Raw genomic sequence first — 22,478 nt, 5'->3', positions numbered from 1 at the left:
CAAAAATTAAAACAGGTTGCTTATCTTACATTGGTAATAACAATAACATTGTCATTGGTTAAAATCTATTTAGTTACCAAATTATATACTAGCCTGTTGTAAAATAATAATAATAATTCTAACACTTTTTTTTGGTGTAGTGACTATATTTTGTAGGTGAATGTAAACAGCCAAATCCATACACCAGTAACCCCCAAACAGCCATGAAATGAATGACCAATTTTTGGGGGGATTGTTGGGAGAAACACACCGGGAGAAATTGTCATTGATAGTAAGAAAGTAAGGGTGGGAAACTTGTTGGAGAACTGTGCAAGATGAAGAAAGTATGAGAGTGGCTCTAATGGTAGTTAGCTTTTAAACCACAACACCAGCACTTATGTATGTTTTTCATACAAGATAATGTCAAAAGATGCTTAATAAAGATGGAGTGGGAGTCTGAGGAGGGTGGGAGATGGAGGGAGTTGTAGGTGGAGGGAGGAGATTGAAACTCATCTCCTGCAATAAGTCTCATGAAAATTATCCCATGAAAATGGTGCGAAAAGCACATTTATTTTAAAGACAAATTAAACAGGCAAGCATATTTAAAGTAACTTGCAGATTTTCATTCCAGCCCAGATTCTATCAATCTGTTATTGAAGATGTCATCAGCAATTTACAGGATGTTTTTGTAGAAGAGGGAATCGATGATCAGATTCTTAAGGACCTAAAACAAGTAAGTGATTCCAGCGTAACATTTTGCATTTTTCCTTTTATTAAAAAGGTAAATCTTATATATCATCCTACACACATGTCGTCGTCGGTCTTGGTAATTTAAACATTTCATATCCTCGACCAAGCTAAATTGATCTCTGCTTTTCCTGTTTATTACTCTCAGAAAATATGATGCATTGGTAATTTATCTTCCATTTTCACTCAAAAATCTAACCTGAAGAGTTAGCAGGTCAGAGATTTTCTCAGACGTCTTAGAACTTCTGACACCAGGTCATGTACCTGATGAAGTTTGAAGAATTCAAGCTGGGCTGTAAATTATTTTTTTCTTCTGTTGCAGCGCAGTGTAATTCATGTTGCTTGAACATTTTTTTAAAGATGTAAACACCAAGAGAAGTTTATTTAGTTTATCTACCACAGTGGCATTCTGTAATTAAATCATAGAAATCTGCAAAACAGTAGGAGGTCATTTGACCCATTGAAAACATCTATCCACATTTTAGTTGACTGTTCATTGCCCCTGGCAAAGCGATCACCAATCGACTAACAACTGGGCTCCTACTTACTGCTAGGTAAACAGGCGTGTGGAGTAAGGAAACTTGCCCAACATTTTGCCCTGCCCGGGATCAAACCCATGTCATCTCGCTTGTGAGGCGCACGGTCTAAACACAAAGCTACAGGACTCCACACTGTCTCCTATTATCATTTTGTATGTTAAATCTCTTCACTCTTCATGGTTCATGATTTGCTAAAGGTGCTGAGAGCTATGTGCTATATAAGCAAGCAATCACTTTGTGCATACAAGATAATATGAAATGTGCATACAAGATAATATGAAATGGGTTCACTACTGTAACAGGCTTCCCCTTGTAGAAGAGCTTGGCATTTGGATACAATACAAATTTTAGTGAGATTGCTGGATAGTTAGTTCCTTTTGTTTTGCTTTCACTGCTAATATCTATTTTACCATAAAGGTTTGAAATCAAATGGCAATACACAGCAGGGGAATCGGCATTTATCTACCCAAAATCTTACCTCATCTGTCTTTTTAAAGAGCCATTTGGTCCACTGTCTTTGCAACATTTTCTTTTTTTTCAGATTTCTAACATTTACTTGTGTGCGTGTGCGTGTTAACACCTTCTCTTTTTCTCAATAAGCTTTGGGAGAATAAAATACTCCATTCCAAAGCTGTGGAAGGCTTGGATAGTGAGAATAATCACCAAAAGATCATGTTAGATCTTCAGAAGCAAAACACTCATCAGACTGTGCACACATTAACAGGTTTGACCAATAACTATAACCTTTTTTATTTAGCCTGCTTTATTAGTCCAGCACTCACTGGGTCATTTGAAATTAATCTTATGAAGTATTTCCTTACATGTCGTTGTATTAGAATGATTTATACTTAATCTAAATTAAATGGTTCCTTCAATTTATTGTAAATTAATTATGTTGATCTAGCACTTGTTCTGACCCATTATTAATTATGCTTTGTATTTTGGCATCTTCGCTTCGAAAAATTCTTCAGAAACTAATAATGGTCTTGTGTTATCAAAGTGCAGTAAAAACAACTCCTAATCCAGTTCTAAACTGGCATTCTTGCTCAGGAAGAGGCTATGAGTGTGGCACATGAGGTTTAAAGACATGTTCTAGCTCTTTGGTTGGGATTAAGGCAGATTGTTAGTGGGGAGTAGAGGGAGCTTTGCTCTATATCTGGTACATTGAGCTATTCTGTCAACTGTAACATTCGATGTGGAAAAGTAGGACAAAGAATTTAATTTCCCCTCCACTGGTGTCCAACAAAGGTACAATATTTTGTGATGCAGTACAAAGTATCTTTCAAACTAGTATACTAAAATGTTTCCTTAGCATATATTTCTCGTGTCTGGTTGCACAGAAAGAAGAATAAAACCTTAAGGTTTTTAATTTTGGGTTATAGGTCTTTTGAGCGCTCTGAGATGTTACCCTATGCGAAGAGCACGACTCAAATGCAAATTGTGTTAGGGTGTATTTCAGTGTAAAATATAGAAGTTTATCTGGTGAATTAATCTTAGTTGCACCAATTGAAGATGGAAAAAAAAGATTTCAAGCAGAGGATACAGACTTTTAAAAATGTTTTTGTCTATTTGACGTATCTCCCAAGTTGCATGGGTCTTAACCCAAAGATTTTCAGTGGGTCAACGAGAAATTTCAGTCTCCCCAAATGAATGATTTTTTTAATGTGTTTACCTCATGCAATGTGATGCTGAAATTAAATAGAACTGCATTAATGAAGTTACTCAAATATTTGCAGTAGTTTTAATCGTGCAATGTCAGCAAGACAAATAAGTTCAGGAATGTGGAATGCAGGTTAAGGGAAAACATCAGGAAGCATTTCTTTATCTGGGTACAATGAACACCTGGAACGGGTTTCCAGAGAGGTTGTTTAAAGGCTTATTTGAAACATTTGATACCTCCAACAACGCACTGCTATTTGGCTGTTTGTGGGCTCCATTGAATTTAAATTAATTGCTATATTTGACTGCAACACTTGATTAATATTACCTTTGAGACATTTTGTTGTTATAGACGTGATCTAGCATTGGATGATGTACGTGCTGGTCCTGACTTTTGACGGTGTGAAAGAATAGACAGAGAAAGAGAGATAGAATAGGCATGAGTCACCAGCTGCAGGTGGCAGTAAGCACTAAGAATTGTTCTCTTTCAGAGAACTATATTTGTTTGAAGTTGTTAACACTGTTGGCAATTGCTTTTCTGTGCTCGTTTCTACAATTTAATTGTTAGGTCGGAAGATAGCACATCCTGAATCCAGTTGGTTTTACCTTACTTGCTGTATCTGACTCAGAAACAAAGGTTATCATCTCTTAACACTTTCCATGCTCCTGGAAAATTAGTAAGATAAGCTAAGTATTTATCTCCTAGAAATCGTATCAGCTTGTTTTCTCTCTGATTTTAAGTTGCTTTTCTAGATATTCATATTTACGTGGGTCCTATATTGAATCATTTTATGGGAGGATATGGGACATTTTGTTTAATAGTGGAAAGGAAATCCTTAGCAATAACTTGCTTTACTAAACCTTTACAAAGCATAGATGCAGCAGTAATATTAATATTGGTTGAATCCCTTGCAAGTGAATCCCCCTTTCCTGTGAAATGAATGCCTTTCAGTTAAACCGGGTTACTATCTGCAACTGAATACAATAGAATTCTGATCTAACACACTTCATTATGATACGATTGAGGTATGGGCCCTGACATTCACTTACCAAAAAATGCAAAAGAACCAGCTGGCTGGCTGACTTCCAAATGCAACGCAACAACAACTTGCATTTATATAGCGGCCTTCATGCAGGGTAGCATCCCGGAATACACAAATTGATGGCAGCGTTGGTAACTTGATTACCTGGAAGTTGGCTATTTTTTAGCATGTAAAAGACCAGCCTTCCTTTTAAGCAAACTGACTTTGCAGTATATGCAGTGAATGCAGATCACACGTTCTGTTATAGTGCTGGTTGGGATTTTATCTCCCCCCTCCCCCAATTAATGTGTTATAATTGGGTTCTACTGCAGGGAGACAGGAGAGTAAGGTCCTATCCATTAGAAGCCTGAAATCATGCATGCTCTTAAGACTATTGTCTTAAAATTTCAGATGGTGCAGAGTTTTGCAGTTCTTTCAAGTGTACAAAATCACCTGGATTCACGGACTCAGTGCAAGGTACTTAGATTTATGATCACACCAAGCTAGGGAAGAGACTACGGAATCAGAGGAGACAGCTAGAACCTTACAGGGTCCAACAGGGTATGCACCTAGGTTGACCATATCAAACATTGCAGCTGATGTTCATTTTGTCTGAGGACCACTGGATCACTGGTGACCTAAAATGTGATTTTTTTTTGAACAATCTTACAATTGAAATGAAACTGCGGGTAAAAGAAAACCTGAATATTTTCTACCGTTGACTTTGGAGATTGCTAAGAACAAACCTGTCAAGGTGTGCTTCCATCATACCTCAATACATTCTGTACAAACCTTTGCTTTGTTTCCGAGAAAAGTACAAATGATTCTGAACCACTCTGTGGTACACTTGTTAAGAAAAGGGGAACAGCATGTGCTGCTTGAAATTAAAAAGTAATTCATCAGAGATAGCTTGAGTGTCCCAACTTTCTCTTCTTCCCCTCTCCCCATAACCGGAAGTTTAGAAAGGAACAGAGCCCAGCAGCGTGAGGAGGGAACTGAGTGAGGTGGAACGGAGTAAGAATTCTGTTAGGGAATTAGGTGAGTGAGAATTCTTTAGCAAGAGAGATACCAGAGAGCAAGAGAGAACTCTTTCATTCAGCAAAAGAGTGGGAAATCTTTGTTGAGGTAGAGGCAACCAAGAGAGGACAGGTATGAGCTAGTCAAAGAGAGTCAGCATCGGTTTGTGAAGAGTAGGTTGTGTCTGAATAATCTAGTTTAATTTTTTGAGGAGGTCACTAAAATGGTGGATAAGAGAATGTCTTTGGATGTCGCATAGACATTTGTTAAGGTTCCACACAAAAGATTATTAGTGAAAATGAAAGCACATGGAGTCGGAGCTAACCTTGTGATGTGGCTTTGTAATTGGTTGGGAGGCAGGAAACAGAGAGAAGGGATTAAGGGAACATTCTCTGATTAGCAGGACATGACAATCGATGTCCCCCAGGGGTCTGTACTGGGATCTCAACTATTCACCATATATATATAAGTGACTTGGATGAAGGAATAGAAAGTTTTATATCCAAGTTTGCAGATGACACTAAGTTTGGAGTCTCAGTAAGTTGTGTAGATGGAAGTAGGAAGTTACATAGGGACTTAGACAGATTAAGTGAGCGGACAAATCTGTGGCAGATGGCGTTCAATGTAGGGAAGTGTGAGGTCATCCACTATGGACTGAAAAAAGATAAAGCAGAATATTTTCTTAATGGGGAGAAATTAAGAACTGTGGAGGAGCAAAGAGATTTGAATGTCCATATCCACAAATCACTAAAAACTAAGTTCTCAGGTACAAAAAAGTGATCAAAAAGGCAAATAGAATGTTTGCCTTTATCTCAAGGGGCCTGGAATACAAAGGGGAGGAAACATTGCTTCAGCTGTATAGAGCGTTAGTCAGACCCTATCTGGAGTACTGTATTCAGTTTTGGGAACCACACCTCAGGAAAGATATTTTGGTCCTGGAGAAGGTGCAGCGCAGGTTCACCAGAATGTTACCAGGCCTAAAAGGGTTAAGTTATGCGTAAACTTTGATCGTATTCCCTTGAGTTTAGAAGATTGAGGGGTGATTTGATTAAGGTATTTAAGATGATAAAGGGATTCGATAGGGTAGATACTGAGAAGCTACTTCCTCTGGAGGGGGAATCCAAAACAAGGTAAAAATTGCTTAAAATTAGACCCAGGCCATTTAAGAGAGAAATCAGGAAGTATTTTTTTCAATCAAAGAGTGGTAGAAATCTGGAATTCTCTCCCCCAAAAGGCCGTGGATGCTGGATCCATCCACACCTTCAAGAGTGAGGTTGCTAGATTTTTGGTAGATCTGGAAATTAAGGAATATGGGGAGAAAGCGGAAAATGGGAATTGAAAGGATTAGTTGATCTAATTAAATGGTGGGACAGGCTCAAAGGGCTGAATGACCTATTCCTGTTCCTATGTTCCTATGAACACCTGTGATGCACAGCATAATTATTAACAGTGATTATTGCTGCTGCTATGTTGTTCCTATAATGAGGCTTGTTTGAAAGTTGCCCGTTTGGTTCCAGTTGCTGAAAGCACACAATTTTGTCACAGAAGCTGATCATAGTAAAATTGCATTTTGTTTAGATAATAGGGAGAGAGAGGGAGTTGGTTTACTCCCCGTAGAGGTACTGACCCACTTGCTAAGGTGGGTTTTGATGTGAGCTGCCCACCTTCCAGTACATTGCTTTGCATGCTTTGTTTGCAAGGCATTAGACATCCAACTAGTTGAAGGATTGCAGACCAGTCAGATCATATCTGCACATGTGTTCTTTCCAGACAGTTGAAAACAATAAAGAACAAGAGTGCTGGCTATTTCTTTCCCTCTTCCTCAAGCTGAAGTAAATTACGGTGTTAGAGCTGAGATCAGGTATCTTAGCACAGACCAGGAATTGAATCCACAATCTTCTGATCTGTATGGCTCAGTCCTATGCCACTTGGTATCTTTAGCACTTGCGGCCAAAGGAATCACATAAAGTTTCAGCTCAAAGGATATTTGCGTCTGTTTTATACTGAACACCTGTAACTACGATGCAAATGCCAGTTTCGTAGAATTGTGCACACCCAGAAGATCCCAGGTTTAATCCTCGATCTGAGTTGAGTTAGCTGCTGAAAGTCAGGGGGTTTGTTGAGGCTCTACAATTTGTCTCAATGGCACTGTGCTAGAAAACAGGAAATCAGCTGTGGTTGATCTCAGTCTAAATCACTCTCTAGTGACCTTCCTGCTGCAAAGTGCATGTGCAAATAAAATTGGGTGAAGGCAGATTTGCCTGAGTATCCCCCATTTTGAAAAGCTTACCGATTATGCTGTGTGTTGTAATTCCAGGTGATATGGAGAGAGAGTTTCCACTTCAGATCTGATGAAAGTTCATGACAGAAATATTAACCCGCATTTCTCTTCAGATGTGAATTGACCTGCTTGGGTTTCTGTTTATATTTCTGATTTCTACTAAATGCAGGGTAGCAGAATACTGTTTTATCTCAGATTTGCTTTATTGTTGTGGTGAACTGGCATCCCGCTAAACATATTTTCCAATGCTACGTTGCTATTTTCAACTAAATTTACAATTTGGAAATAAGTTAGGCTGGCCTAATTTTGCCCTTGCCCAACATCATTGAGAAGTAAACCTAACAGCAACATTAACTCTTTTTTTCTATTGCTTCTTAGAAGCCTTTGTCCACATTGTGAAATTGAACTGTAAGGTCTTATGTTTGTTGCAGCTTCCATTGTAGTACCAGCTGGTAGAAGTATGCAGAATTTTACAACAGCGGAGATGGTAAGTATTGTATTTACATTACAAAGTAGCATTTCCTGTTGTTTTTATCCTACTTTTCCCTTATTTTTAGGTTTCTCCACCAGCAATCATTTCTTGCGGATGAGGGAGCTAGTTGCTGCCTTGCTCCATGGCCTTTCCCAATGTTGTTTTAATATCGATGACTAGGAGGGTGCATCTGAGGGAAGCCCTCAGTAGAATCCTCCATATTAGACAAATCTAAAGCACATCATCTTTCCCCCTTCCTGGTATCACTGAGTGTTCTATGTTTTGCTGAATGTTAATTTTTTAATATATAAATGCTGGATTGAAAATGGGTGATTCGCAACTGGATACATGATCGATGGGCAAGTCTTTGAATACTCTGAAACTCCATCCCTGGGTCTGCCTTTCTCCCTCCCTCTCCACTTCAGCACTTACTTTAAGACCTACCCCCAACTATGATTTCAGCCACTTTTCCCTTCTCCTTAGCAGCTCCCTCCCTTCGGGTTTGGGCTCCAAGTCAGTTTTTTAAGTGCTTTGAGACATTCTCCCAATATGAAAGATACCATATATAAACATAAGCCAGTAATTGCCGAGTAAAATTTTTCTGTGTATTGTTTTTATAGAGCACTTCAGGAACTGCAACCACTCTGACCTTGCCTTCTGGAATCAGTCTTCCCATCCAGGTCCCTGCTGGAGTCACTTTGCAAACTGCTTCAGGTAACTGTCTTGGGACTCGTTCATGAACCTGTTCTTGGTTGTTGTTGTTGCCTTCCCTGCTTCCTTTGGTACTTATTGCTAGATATCATCACGGACTGGTTTAGCATTCTATGCTCACCACCTAGTTGCAAAACTATGTCCTTGATTTCTTTCACTCTTTGTACTTACAGGTCTTATGTACAAAGTCAATGTCCCAGTGATGGTAACTCAAAGCGCTGGAGGTCAAAAATATTTCCAGCAGCCTGTTCATCATATCATTCATCAAGTCACCCCAGTTGCAGGGCAGACATCACTTTTGCAGCAGAGCACAGTGTCTGGTCAAACTGCTGCTGTTCAGAAGCCTTCCCATGACCAAGCAGCTACGATCCAACAATCTAGTTCAGGTCAGGTTTCTTCACAACAGCAGCTAATGACAAACCAATCATTTGATGTAGTTGGTCAGTCCATTTTCCAGCAGCCTGGCATGTCGACACAACTGTACATTCAACAGGCAGGTGCTGTAAAGCAGGTAGTCTTTCAACAACACCCTGGGATGAAAGTGCAGATGAGGCCACCCACTGTTCAGAACCAGCCAGTTGGAACCCAAGGAACAGTTACTCAGCAACAACAGCGAGTTCCTACACAACCAAGTGGCCCGGGGCAGGCTGTGCATGAGCAAATGGCTATAGGGCAAACTCAGCAGCCGGTAACTTCAGATTTGGACAGAATTACATCAGGACAGCCACTTGCACAAAATCAAGCATCTGAACAGAAAGAGGGTGTAAACGTCTATGTTCCTGAGCAACGTGTCATCCAACAGCTTCCCCCCCAGGTAAGGGTGTCGAAAAATTAAGCATCGAAACGTACAAAATGAAAAGTAAAAGTTATTCTGTCGATTTTAACACCCAACTTCTAAGTAGAGTTGAGTAAACTTTGGACGCGAAAAGATTGTCTCTATGATGTCATATTAATCCTAATGTTTTGCTTTCCTGGTACCAATTCCTTAGCAGAGTGATCAGTCGGATAACATTTCCCTGATTCCTTGTCATTTCCAATCTTGTGGAGCCTGGGAATATTTGCCCCCTCATTCTCCGTTCCCTTTTCTTTTTCCTTTTCTCTTCCAGAACCCCTGCTCTGAGTGCTCCAAGTCGCTATCTGCGTAAAGGGCTGAAATCCAAGGTGAAGTTATATAAATACAAGTTGTTATGGTTGATCCAAGGTGTTCTGTTTAAAAATATTGAGGAATTTTGATAGTGAATAGATAGAAACCATTTCCAATGATAGTGAGTTGGCATAGCAACAAAACAGGCCATTCATCCCAATGGGTCCATGCAAGTACTTATATTCCACGTGAGTCTCCCTCCTACTTAATCCCTTCTCCATATTCTCCTCCATTATTCCTTTATTCCATTCTCTCACAAATGTATCAAGTTTCCTCTTTAATATATTCATCTATTCTGCTTCAACTGCAGCCTCTGGCAGGGAGTTCCATATTGTCACCACCCTCTTGTGTAAAGTTTCTCTCTTGAACTCTCTTTTAGATCTTCCAGTCTAATATTTATTTTACACCTTGTTTTGGACTCACCAATGAGTGTAAACAGCCTATTTATGTCCACCTTATCAAATCCTTTCCTGATTCTAAGCATCTCTTGTCAGGAACCTTCTCAGTCGTCCCATCTCCAGCGAAAAAGCCTTAAACTGCCCAGTATTTTTTGCTGTCTGTCCAGTCATTTGTGGTAACATCCTAATAAATCTATGGTGCACTCTCTCCGTTGCTACTATATCTTTCCTGTGGTATGTCGACCAGATCTGCACACAGTACAACACAAGGGGTCTAACCAAGATTTTATATAAATGTAACATTACTTCTTTTGTACTCTTTGAACACTCCCCCCCCCCCCCCGATTTTCTCCCTACTATTCTGAAGGTATTACTCGTGCAGCATGATTTACTGGTGTCTCCATTTCTTATTTGGAGGCCTATGGTCATGCTTGACCATTGAGGGATTCACAAACAAGTCCAACTTTGTTCCTCTCCTGAAGCCCACTCATGCAGTGATCATTGCATATCAGAAGTGAAAATTAGGGCTAATTTGTTCTCCCATTTCTATCCATTTATACCATTCTTACCTCTTGCTTGACTCAACTCTGTCACCTGAACTGTCAGAGGAACTTGCAACTTTTGTTATTTCAATAGATTGATTTTGTTTTATTAAATTTATTCAGGTGAATGAGACTTTGCTGATGGTTACAGCAGATCCAGAGGAGGAGGAACATGTGTCACCCATTCCCCAGATGGATGGCACCAATGACACTTCCTCTGATGAAGAAATTGGTAACCTGCGGGATGTGGAGGACACTGACATACTAGGAATTATTGATGTCGAAGACCTTAAGGCTCTTGAAAGTTATGACGATGACAGTTCTAGTGATAACTCCTTGAGAGACGGTCACAACGAAGAACATCACGAAGAAGTTGAAGAAGTAAATACCTAAAATATTCTGATTCTTAATTTTTGCTTCTTGCTACGAGTGAATTCACATGTATGTTCATTTCTGAAGCATGAAATCAGAACAGAATTTAGGTTATCAAGCTTGCCTTCACAAAAGAGGTTTGGCTGAAGAAGGCACTTTGGCCCAGCCTCCTCCACATCCACAGGTTTTAATTACTTCTTCCCACTAAATTCATGTTGGCTTTGAAGTCATTTTGACGGTCACTCCACTTTACAGTATATGCTGTGAAGCACTTTGAGACGTCTCGAAGACATGGTAAGGCGTATCAAATGCATCGATTACTATTACTACTCCTTGTAAAGTCTGTTTGTTAGATGAGCTTTGAAAGCATCTCTTACAATGCTTTCAAGACGTATTCTTCACTGCAGCAATAATCTATAATTTCTTGGTTGATGTCTCAGTTTATATGCTGTTTACTTCTAATGTTTATCTTAAAAATATCAACTGGAGGTTCACCTATTTTCTCCCAAGAACTTTCAGGTATCCTAGGCTAGTTTCTTTTTATACATTTAATTATTTGAGTCTCTTTATAACACACATTCTGCTGCTGTCTACTTGTGTTTTTGCTGAGCAAAAATGACTGGATGTAGAATTCGCCCACATTTGTGCAAACTTTAGAAAAATCTATACATTTGCTATCTTTGATCTTCCATAATAATTTAAAAGGGTTAATAGGATCCCCTAAAAGGCTTTAAGGCCCATCTTAAGACCCTCCTCTTCGACCGCGCTTTCACTCAACCCTCCTGATCCCCATCCCCAGCTCGAGTCCAAATCCTTGACTATAATTTGTTGTTGATAAAAAGAAAATCTAGTCCACTCTATTGTCTGCTGCCAATGTAGCAAACCTCTGCGTGAGATACTGTTATTTTTTTTCACGAGGATTGACTAATTGCTACTTTCCCAGTATCCTGTGCCTATATGTATATTTAGTATACATGCCATGTTGTTTCAGACACTTTGGTATTCAAGCACTTGAATTCTATGCGACTGTTTCACTATTACATTGTCTAAAATCAGTGTAAATACATACTTTTATTAATTTATGATAATTGCTAAATTTCTTAGATAGGTTTTAATCAATTTTAAGTAGCTACCTCTCTTCCTCCTCCCAAGATGTATGCCTGGATGGAAGGTAACAGGTTTGTACCCTGGTCTGTATTCATTTAGTTGATCTTAGTTGGGCAGCAGTTGGGACACAGCAATTAGTCACAGCTTCTGATCACTATTCCAAGACGCCTACTCAAAGGTGTGTGGGTGGATGTCAGACGAGAACTAGGTATGCAGTCAATAACCTGCCAACACTTTCTGTCAAAACTCACACATGAATCATGACTGAACCAAACCTCCTGTGGAAAGAAAACTGAATTTAAGTTAGATCTAGTTAACTAAAAGTAAGGACTTTGTAGCACTTAACTTCAAACTTCTCAACCCACGATTGTTTGTGGGACGCTGCTGTGAGCAATTGGCTGCTGCGTTTTGCCCACAAAATATACAGTCAGTTTGCTTTACAGTATATTCTGCAACGCGCTTTGAGACGTCCAGAAGACGTGATAAGACACCTTATCAACTGCAAGGATTATTATTAATATTATTGTTTCTGAAGTTGAATTTATGAACCTGTACAAGACTAACTAGTCTGAAGTTATTATTCAGCTTCTGGCGTGCCGTTTCTGGTTTGCAACTGATGGATCAAGTCACGTGTATCTTTTAAGACAGAAATGGTAATTCAGGAAAAAAATGATTTATTCATGCAGGCATTAGTATACTGTCTTTCACATCGGGAGGATGTCCCAAAGCGCTGGACAATCAGTGTTCGGGCAGGAAATTAAAAACTTTTCTTGCTGCGAGAGAGTTAATTTTTAGCAATCATTCAGGCTATCTTGACGTGAAATAATACAACAACAACTTGGATTTATATAGCGCCCTCCACGCCGGACGGCGTCTCAGAGCGCTTCACAGTCACGGATCCCAGGGCCGAGCTAATGGGAGGGGGAGGAAGGTGACTAAAAGCGCGGTCGAAAAGAAAGGTCTTCAGCAGAGACCTGAAAACCTTCAGAGCTTCGCATTTTGTGACTTGGAACACATTGTTTTTCTTAAAGCATTTCTTTATATCTAATGTTTCGCAAAGAAACTTTTTACAGGCAAGTGTATCGTATGTGAAAGACATGGTACCACAGTGGTCAAGAAACTGAATGTAACTAAGTGAAGCAATCGGGGGGTGGGGTGTAGCCTCCAGTTGCACCTGCACAGCTATTCACATGATTTCTCCTTTTTTCCCCCACTTCCTTGTAGCCATTTTTACAGACCAAAAATACAAAATGGTAGCATGTCTGGAATCTTGTGATGGCAAACAGTCACCACTGAAAACTGATGTTTTGTCGTTAAACAGACACGTAGTCCCATCAGTACGTGGTTCTACTGTAATTTATTTTGATTAACTAATTGTTATAAATACTTATAATCCTTGCATTTGATATAGTGCCTTATCACACCTTTGAGACGTCTCAGATATAAAGGAATTTTATGGCAGTGGAAAGTGGTTCTGATTTTGTTCCATGGTTTCCTCTCCTCCTTTTCACTCCACCATTAGTGGCTGAGACACCAGCCACCATGCCTTGTACTGTGTGCAACTATTTTAAAACCACTTTTGTTAGTACCTCTCTCCCAGTCTTCAAAATCCTTTGGTCAGCATCTTTAAATCTCTTGTGTCCCAGCATGTACGCTATTACATTTTTACTTTGCGTCAAGCACTTCTGGGACATTCTTGTATGAAGGGTTCTTTCAACATAAGTATGTTGTTGCCATGACTAACATCACACAAATGTTGTTCCTTTCCCGCACTATACAAAGCTGACTGCGTTAGTTTTCTTTCCTCATTTTCAGCCCAGCAATGCCCAACCCTACACGTGGGGTTATTTGTCTTTATTTTTGTCTTCTAAAATTTTAACATGAATTGTCACCTTTGCAAGATATTAATTTTGCCCATAAAATATACAGTCACTGCACTTTGCAATATATTCTGTGAAGTGCTTTGAGACGTCTTGAAGACATGATTTGGGGCTAAATCAAATGCAAGGATTATTGTATTATTTATTATACAATCAACAAAATTACTTTCAGTGTCTGAGGCCACATTGTCACCTTTGCAAGACGTTCGTGCTTTCAAAGTAGTTGACCTGTCCAAGTCTGCATTTTGGCAATCTGTATCTCTCAAAACCTGAAATAGCCTCATATCAATCTTTTATGGATTTTGTGAATTATTATTTTGATTTTGTGTTCTTTGAAGGTTGATGTAGTTGCAAACTGAAAATAGATTAATTTGCATTCACTGCATTTTACAGGATCCTTTGAATTCGGAAGACGATGTAAGTGAACAGGAGATCCCTGATCTGTTTGAGACTGATAATGTAATTGTTTGCCAGTATGACAAGGTAAGAAATTGGGTTCTTGCACAGGTAAGAACAACCTGGTTCAGTTGGGCGCCTGCTTGGCGAGGTTCATTGAGCGCATACTCTAGGCTGAAACTGGAGGATAGCACTGAGGGAAAGCTGGAGGTGCCATCCTTCAGATGAGGCATATTTCTGGTGGACTTCAAAGATACCACTGTCTGAAAAAGGAAATTGTCTTTGCCAACCATCCTCCTGATCAATTCATTATTTCTGGCTGATTGTGGGACCATGCTGTGTGCAGAATGCTCCTATGTTTGCCGAAGTAAAACAGTTCCCGACCTCTCCCAGCTCCAATGGCTCCCTTTGCCCCAGCAGACCAACTTTAAACTTCAGTGGTTAGAGCACTCGCTTTGCAAGCGAGAGACCTGAGTTCAATTCCAGGCAGGGCGAAACCTTGGGCAAGTTTCCTTACTCCACACACCTAATAATAATCCCTCCAAGAACCCAAAACAATAATAAATTGGTCATTTTCAATCTACAACTGTTTGTGGGACATTGCTGTGCGCAATTGGCTGCTGCGTTTGCCCACAAATATAGTCAATTCACTTTACAGTGTGTTCTGTGAAGCGCTTTGGGACGTCCTCCCGACGTGAAAAGCACTATATCAAATGCAAGGATTATTATTATTATTATTATTTAAGATCCTCATCTTTAAATGCCGCCACAGAGTTGCGCCAGCCTCTGGGATCTCCTGCTTCTACGCTCCTCTGGCCACTTCCTCCACTCTGCCAACTCCAGATTGTCATATGCCTTCTGTCCTCAAGGGACAAAGTATCTGAAGCTGGTGAACTTGCCTCTAGAACTCTGTCCCTCTGCCTCATTCCTTCCGTCTATACTTTCAAATCGTGCCTGAAGACCTATCTCTTTGATTGCGTCTTTGGTCACTTTGCCCCCAACCCTCTAGGAGCTCCCGCTTAGTCTTTGTAAAGCACAATGTGAAGGTGCTATATAAATGTTAATTGTTGTTGCTATAAAAATGCAATTTTTTAAGGTATGGTTCTTTGCTCAGCTGCTTCTGGAGATCTCTTGTCTGCGCTCACAGCTGTACCATTACTTTATCTCTAAGATATGCTAATCTGCTTTTGTTTTAAAAAAAAATCCTCTTCCCCAATAAGCTCCAAAAGATGCAGAAATGGTTTGATCCAGTCATGGATAGATTCTAGAACAAATTGGTATCTATTATTATTATTATTTCTTCCTGTTTGATTGTTGGCTAGGCTGCCAAAATGGCTCTGTGCTTCTATCCCCCCACCTCACCACCTCTATTCATCTTCATAACCCATGTCAAAATCTACCTCTTCAACTGTGCCTACAGTCATCTCTCTCCTCCCTCACCTTTCTCCTAGCTCGGCCAGGGAAACGCCCTGAGACATTATCCTACGTGAAGGGCGCTATTATAAACGCAAGTTGTTTGCTGAGGGTGTTCATTCTTTTGTTTGCTTTAGATTCACAGAAATAAAAACAGGTGGAAATTTTACCTTAAAGATGGAATAATGACCTTCAATGGGAGGGATTATGTATTCTCCAAAGCTGTCGGTGATGCAGAGTGGTGAAAAGAAAATGAAACCGCTCGACTAAATGAGGTTGACTCATTGCACGGGATATGTATGTACGGCTTGTTTTCTTCACTTTGTGGAAAATGGTGGCATCAATTTGTGCTTCGTTTTCATTGTCATTTGAAATCCTGATGCTAAATTTGATCGGGAGCTGTTGTGATGAACGTATAGTACTTTCAAAACAGGGATACACAGTTGGTTGAAAGGTGCAATGTTTAAAAAATAACTTGAGTGCAGAAAAAAGAGGCACTTGTATAATGTTTTGCAGAAGGGAAAAAACTAAAGCCATTTAAATGTTGTAAATGGGAAGTGCACTGTACCACATACTGTGTAGTATGAAATAAATGAAAGTATAAACAACATGTGCCTTTTTGTACTGTATACTAAAGAAAACAGAGAATACACAATGTTTAATTAGATCAATTCCTGATAGATTAACTTCTAATACTTGATAGGTAACCAGATCAAGTCCCATGATCATACTATCTTTTCAGAATCTTTGCATTTGACATCTTTTTACGTTGTCGAGATGTCTCAAAATGCTGATCCAGTACTCCACTGTATTAGTTTGTGTTTGGTCAGCCGGTGTCTCACACCTGCAGAAACCCATCACCATGCTTAAGTGTATCCAAATCAGATTAAGAGTTTAATGCATACCAGCTACACGTGGAAATGTCAGTGTCTAGAATGATCCCCAACCTAATTTCAGAGAGTATTAGGACAGGTTGACAAAGGCCACGGCTTGGAGATTTCCAGTGTGTTGAGGTACTGCTGAAGTTAATGTGTCACTTTGGAGCCAGTTCTGCCCCAGGGAGAGTCTGCTTTGCTCCTCAAAGCAAGATAAACCAGTGCATCGTTGGGGATGTTGTCTTCAGATGAAAGATTAAACCAGGTTCCCATCAACCTCTTCAAGCGATGCTATTTGAAACAGGTCAACTGGTTAACAGTCCTCCAGATCAATTGGTCATTCACCGCATGAATGTTTGCTGGATCTTGCTGGTATGAATTGCTGGATTTGCCTACAATAAAAATTAATTAGTAAGTTTTCTCAATAGCAACATGTAGGTAAAGGAAGGGATTTTACTGTAACGGGGATTCTGTGAACCATAATTTTTACAACTAGACTGCAGGCAATAATATTCTTTTAGATTGTAAAATAGATTGAGTTATACACAACGGTTTTCCCATTGTGCAATGGTAACACTTCAACAGTTATATTTTGTGAAATGTACTAAACCTGTGCTGATTTTTGGGTTGATTTAGGTTCAGTGTAATTAAATGAAGATGCAGCACTAATTCTGAGTAAATGCCAAAACCTTGTATTAATCTTTTGCCATCAACATCTGTGACCAGGAATACACGTGACTGAGTGTTGCTCTGAGCCAGCTGCTGAGATGCACAATGTTGTACTCTCCCTGACATTGCTGAAACGTTTTGTAATCCTCTGAAGCAGATAGTTATTGCAACAACATACAATAAAATTGCATCCTTTATTTTTTGTGTAAGAGTGTCAGCCCTATCAGTTTTAGTAACAATACATTTGTACAGCGTCTTTCACGTCAGGACGACATCCCAAGGCACTGGACAGTCAGGGATTTGCACCCGAGCTGGTGGTTGGAATCAGGGGGAGTGGAGGGTGGGTAGGGGTAGGATGGTGACCGAAGGCACGGTTAACTCATGATATAGAATGATGTCGCTGATTATCAAAAGTATGAGCTATGAATTATTACGAGATACGTCAGCACGCTTTAGCCTCAGGGACATCTTAGAGGAAATCTTATAAGATTCTTAATGGAAAAGTAGACCAGGAACAATACCTTTGGTAAACTGATGCAAAAGGAAGAGTTCACGTTTCCAGGGTTGCAAAGGCTAAGTAGGAAATATTTTCTTACAAAGAGCTATCAACATGGAACAGGTAGCCAAGAAGGATGGTTTAGCCTAGAACACTGGGATCATCTTTAAAAAAATCTTGGTGTTATATTGGGTTGATCCTGGAAGGTTGACGTTGAGTAGCTAGCTCACTGTCTTGATCCGAACCTCTGTCAGGAGGAGAAACTTTTGGTTGAATTCTGTATGAAATTTGACCTTATTGTTGTGACTTTCAGTTGGTTTAGTGCTTGCTTCATTTCATTTAATAAAGTGAGGTGATGTGATCGCCTGGGTGGAGTGGAACTACTTCATCGACCTTTCATCAAATCTGGGCTCAAATCCAGACTAATCATAAGAACTTGATGACATACTGCAAAAAAGCCATAGATCTGACAACTTCAGACTACAATTTGGACTTGACCCAACTTATTCAGTCTCCTAAATGTGATAATTAACCAAAAAAGATGATGTTTTCAAATTTCTTTCTGATTTTCTCCTCACAAAAAAACAAACCGTGTGACGCTATAGCATTGGAGTCTGTCATGGTAACGAGTAACTAAGTCAGTGAGCAAAAACAGATCGCTGGGAACCCTCAGCAGGTCAGGCAGCATCTATGGAGAAAGGAAAGTGAGTCAACGTTTCGGGTCCACGACCTTTCATCAGAACTGAATGGTCGTGCACCCGAACCGTTGACTTACTTTCCTTTCTCCATAGATACTGCCTGACCCGTTGAGTGTTCCCAGCGACTTTTTTTTCTGTTCTAGATTTCCAGCATCTGCAGTATTTTGTGTTTTGTTTATAACTGAATAATAATCCCTCCAAAAAAAAAACAATAATAAATTGGTCATTTTCAATCTACGACTGTTTGTGGGACATTGCTGTGCGCAATTGGCTGCCGCGTTCGCCCACAAATATACAGTCAATTCACTTTACAGTGTGTTCTGTGAAGCGCTTTGGGACGTCGTCCTGACGTGAAAAGCGCTATATCAAATGCAAGGATTATTATTATTATTATTATAACTAGTCACTGAGCACTGATTAGCTAGTCCATAGATATTTTCCCAGTCCTTGTTAATAAACAGGAGCGATGTTTGGATGAATTACTGTTCTAAAAACTATTTGCTTGATTATCTTTGTGGAGTAGCTTTGAAGAACTTTGCCCTGGAAATAGAGTAGGATTGATAGATAGACGGACAGAGTCGGTTCCTCATCAAATGACTAACTAGTCCATCAATTATCCTTGGTGGTGGGGGTTGTGGGGGGGAAGGTAAGCGACATCTCCTTGGAGCTGAGCTGGCTCTAAAGTAATGTGCTTGGCAACAGAATGTCAGAATAGAGTCAATTCTACTATGACAGATCAACCAGTGTGGCTCAATAGCAGGACTTGTGGAGTCCTGTAGTTTAATGGTTAGAGCACTTGCATCGTAAGCGAGAGGACCTGGGTTTGATTCCCGGGCAGGGCAAAACATTAGGCAAGTTTCTTTACTCCTCACACTCTCTGTTTACCTAGCAGTAAGTAGGAAACCGGTTATTAGATGATGGGCGGATCGCTTTTCCCGGGGTAATCATCCCTTCAAAATAAATAAATAATAATAATTTGGTCACTCAATCCACGACTGTCTGTTGGACACCGCTGTGCGCAATTGGCTGCCGTGTTTCGCCCACAAAATACACAGTCAATTCACTTTACAATATATTCTGTGAAGCGCTTTGAGACGTCTCGAAGACAGGATAAAGAGCTATGTCAAATGCAAGGATTATTATCATTGGAGAGCCAAACCAGTCGGTATCACATAACTACCTCGAGCTGATTGTGCTAGATGTGAGAAAGTGCAAGTGTACTGGATAAAGGCTACCAAGTTTTAAGCTGTATTGCTTAACAGTAATTTATGGAGTGAGAGGTTGGGGGAGAGGAGCCTATTGATAGAAGATGGGATATATTTCTTCATGTAAGTAAGAGCCTCCAGCTCCCAAACTCTAAACTTCTCAAACTCCAAATTCCAAGCTGCAAGACTTCACTTTCTGATAAATGCTAATTGTGATTCCACAATGTCATTGTTTGAGGGCATTAAAACCCCTTTCTCCAATGTTCTCCTTTCTGCTCCTGAAGATTATTGTCAGACAAAATGAGGGAAGTCACAAGATTTATTTTTACACCCAGAGAATTGGGAAGGATGTGAGAAGTTTTTCCTGCTGTTGAAGCCTTCTATTTCATAACAAGTACTTTGAGATGTTTTATGTCATAAGGTGCCATAAAAGCTCTTTCTTCCTTTGTGGGGCTATTTAGCCAGTTTTCCTGCAGGAACAACATGTTCTCTACGTTGGATTCCTACAATTATTACAGAGACGGTCGATAATTTGCTTCTTCCCATTAGCGGTAGCTGAACGTTCCCAACTCTTACCTGACAAACTAGAATGGAGACGTTGTTTGATGTTGGAATGACTGAATTCATTTCATTTTAGCAAAGTTCATAGATTAATAGACTTGATAGACCAATTGATAGTCTGTCTCCTTAAGGTGAACTCTTTCCTCCCAATACCTAATTTTAGAAGTGTGAAGTTTAACTTGGCTTTCACTGTTTTTGACGTCGTTTGGAATTTCTAATTAGCACAGATATGAAACTAAACCGTTACCACAGCGATGGATTTTCTGACATCACCTTTCTGCATTCAGGCTAACTTTTCGCCAATAAAAGGGTTGTTTTTGTCCTCAAAGGTAGTGTAAATTGAGAACGAATCGCCCACTCGGATCATTTCAAGGTGGCAAGTGCACATTTGTCACTGCTGTTCTAATGACAAATTGACTATTTTGATTTTAACGGTTTAAATTTGCATATCCGAAGCAGTATCCTGATGGCTAGCTTAAAGTGTTAGTTTGGCTCAGTTGGTCACACTGGACTCTAGTTCAGACAATTGGGATTTAAATCCCCATGTCAGGAGCTCATAGTGTAAGTTGATGATCCAGTAGTACTAGGAGATTGCTGTGTTGTCACAGGTGCCTTTCTTAATATTTAGACATCAATCTGAGTCCCATCTGCCTGTTCAAGTGGATATTAAAGATCCCGTGAGACTATTTGAAAAGAGAAGGGAAGTTTCTCCCAGGGCTTCGGCCAATAACCTTGCAGATAAGTTGGTCGTTCACTTCATGGGACTTTGCTGTGTGCAAGTTGACCGTTATGTTTGCCTAAAAGTCACTGGTGACACTGAACACTTTCTGGCATTTTGATGTTACATGTGCTACAACAATTGCAAGGATTATTATTAAGGACTATTATAGTTTGCACAGACTATTCTCCATCTTGCAGTGTACAAAAACTTGCATTAATTCTGTTTACTAGTGTGCGTCCAATGGACTTCCAACTTCAAAATCAAACTGCTTTAAAATCAGTAAAGCTTGCTCGCTGCCTGCCATTCAGATCAGTTCTTGTCTTCATTAGTGGTAAGGATTGAGAGACGCATGACAAGGATGGGGAATTGCCTACAGGGTAGTTGGGGTCACTGTGAAAGAGATATAATAATCCTTGCATTTGATATAGCGCTTTTCACGTCTTCTTGATGTCTCAAAGCGCTTCACAGAATATGCTGTAAAGTGAATTAACAGTATATTTGTGGGCGAACGCGGCAGCCAATTGCGCACAGCAATGTCCCACAAACAGTCATGGATTGAAAATGACGAATTTATTATTGTTTTGTTTTGGAGGGATTATCATTAGGCTCTGTGTGGAGTAAGGAGACTTGCCCAAGGTTTCGCCCTCTGCCTGGAACTGAACCCCAGGTGTCTCGCTTGCAAAGCGAGTGCCCTAACCACTGAGCTCCAGGACTCCACATTCTCCGATGAGCAGGCTGTGACAACTGGTGTCAAATGCAGCCACATCTAATAATAAAAATAAGTCTTAATGAAGTTTTTTTTTAAGGAATGGAAAAGCAATCCGCCAATCAATTACCAACCAGATTCCTATTTACTGTTAGGTAAACCGAGGCGCGTGGAGTTAAGAAACTTGCCCAACGTTTCACCCCGACGGGAATTGAACTCGGGTCTCTCGCTTGTGAGGCGAGTGCTCTCACCACTGAGCTACGAAGCCAATTGTGAAATAATTAAAAATAGAATTCTAGTGGTAACACATGAACTTGGGTGTACTAATTCGACTAATAACTATCCTTGTGTTTGTTATAATGCTTTTCATTTCGGGAGGACGTCTCGAAGTGCTTCACAAGATTTATCGGGACTATATGACAGCTAGTTTTCTTCTGCATATCAGTGGTCCACAGAGAGCCATGAAGTGAATCACCTATTTTATTTTGGGGGGGGATGGGGCTATTGGCCAGGACACTGGGAGAAACCGCCTTTTCTTTTCGAATAGCGCCATGGGATCTTTAACGTCCAATTGAGCTGGCAATTGGGATCTCGGTTTAACAGCTCATTTGAAGGACAGCACTGAATTGGTGTGTCAACTTGAACCAGGACTTTTAAGTCTTGTCCCATAATCTTTTGACTCTGAGGTGAGAATGCTACTAGCTGAACCGGGCTGGTAGATAGATAAATCACTGAAAGCTCCTACAAAGGTGCAGCAAGTCATTCTTCAACCATGTTCTACGATTGCGCTCTGTAAGGTGTGCAGGGTGGGCCCGAAATCCTTCTCAACGGCTTGTGTGGGATTGTTGGCACCTCCCCACAATAGCAC

The 22,478-nt window shown here is 40.1% G+C and overlaps 1 protein-coding gene across 1 annotated transcript in view; it reads left to right on the top strand.

Annotated features, from left to right (window-relative positions):
- The window catches only part of LOC103180788 (stonin-1), a 41,778-nt gene extending 25,290 nt beyond the window's left edge, over nucleotides 1-16,488 (top strand). Inside the window, exons 4-11 of the mRNA XM_042333107.1 lie at nucleotides 611-712; nucleotides 1,866-1,989; nucleotides 7,676-7,731; nucleotides 8,337-8,430; nucleotides 8,601-9,241; nucleotides 10,635-10,892; nucleotides 14,264-14,353; nucleotides 15,817-16,488. Coding sequence (XP_042189041.1) covers nucleotides 611-712; nucleotides 1,866-1,989; nucleotides 7,676-7,731; nucleotides 8,337-8,430; nucleotides 8,601-9,241; nucleotides 10,635-10,892; nucleotides 14,264-14,353; nucleotides 15,817-15,924 — 1,473 coding nt within the window. The 3' untranslated portion in view covers nucleotides 15,925-16,488. The remainder of the gene's footprint in view (nucleotides 1-610; nucleotides 713-1,865; nucleotides 1,990-7,675; nucleotides 7,732-8,336; nucleotides 8,431-8,600; nucleotides 9,242-10,634; nucleotides 10,893-14,263; nucleotides 14,354-15,816) is intronic.
- Nucleotides 16,489-22,478: the final 5,990 nt, after the last annotated feature.

The sequence above is a fragment of the Callorhinchus milii genome, unplaced genomic scaffold (genome assembly GCF_018977255.1).
Source record: "Callorhinchus milii isolate IMCB2004 unplaced genomic scaffold, IMCB_Cmil_1.0 Scaffold3, whole genome shotgun sequence".
Lineage (NCBI taxonomy): Eukaryota > Metazoa > Chordata > Chondrichthyes > Chimaeriformes > Callorhinchidae > Callorhinchus > Callorhinchus milii.
Note: the sequence above shows the minus strand (reverse complement) of the source record. Positions and strands in the feature narration are given on the sequence as shown.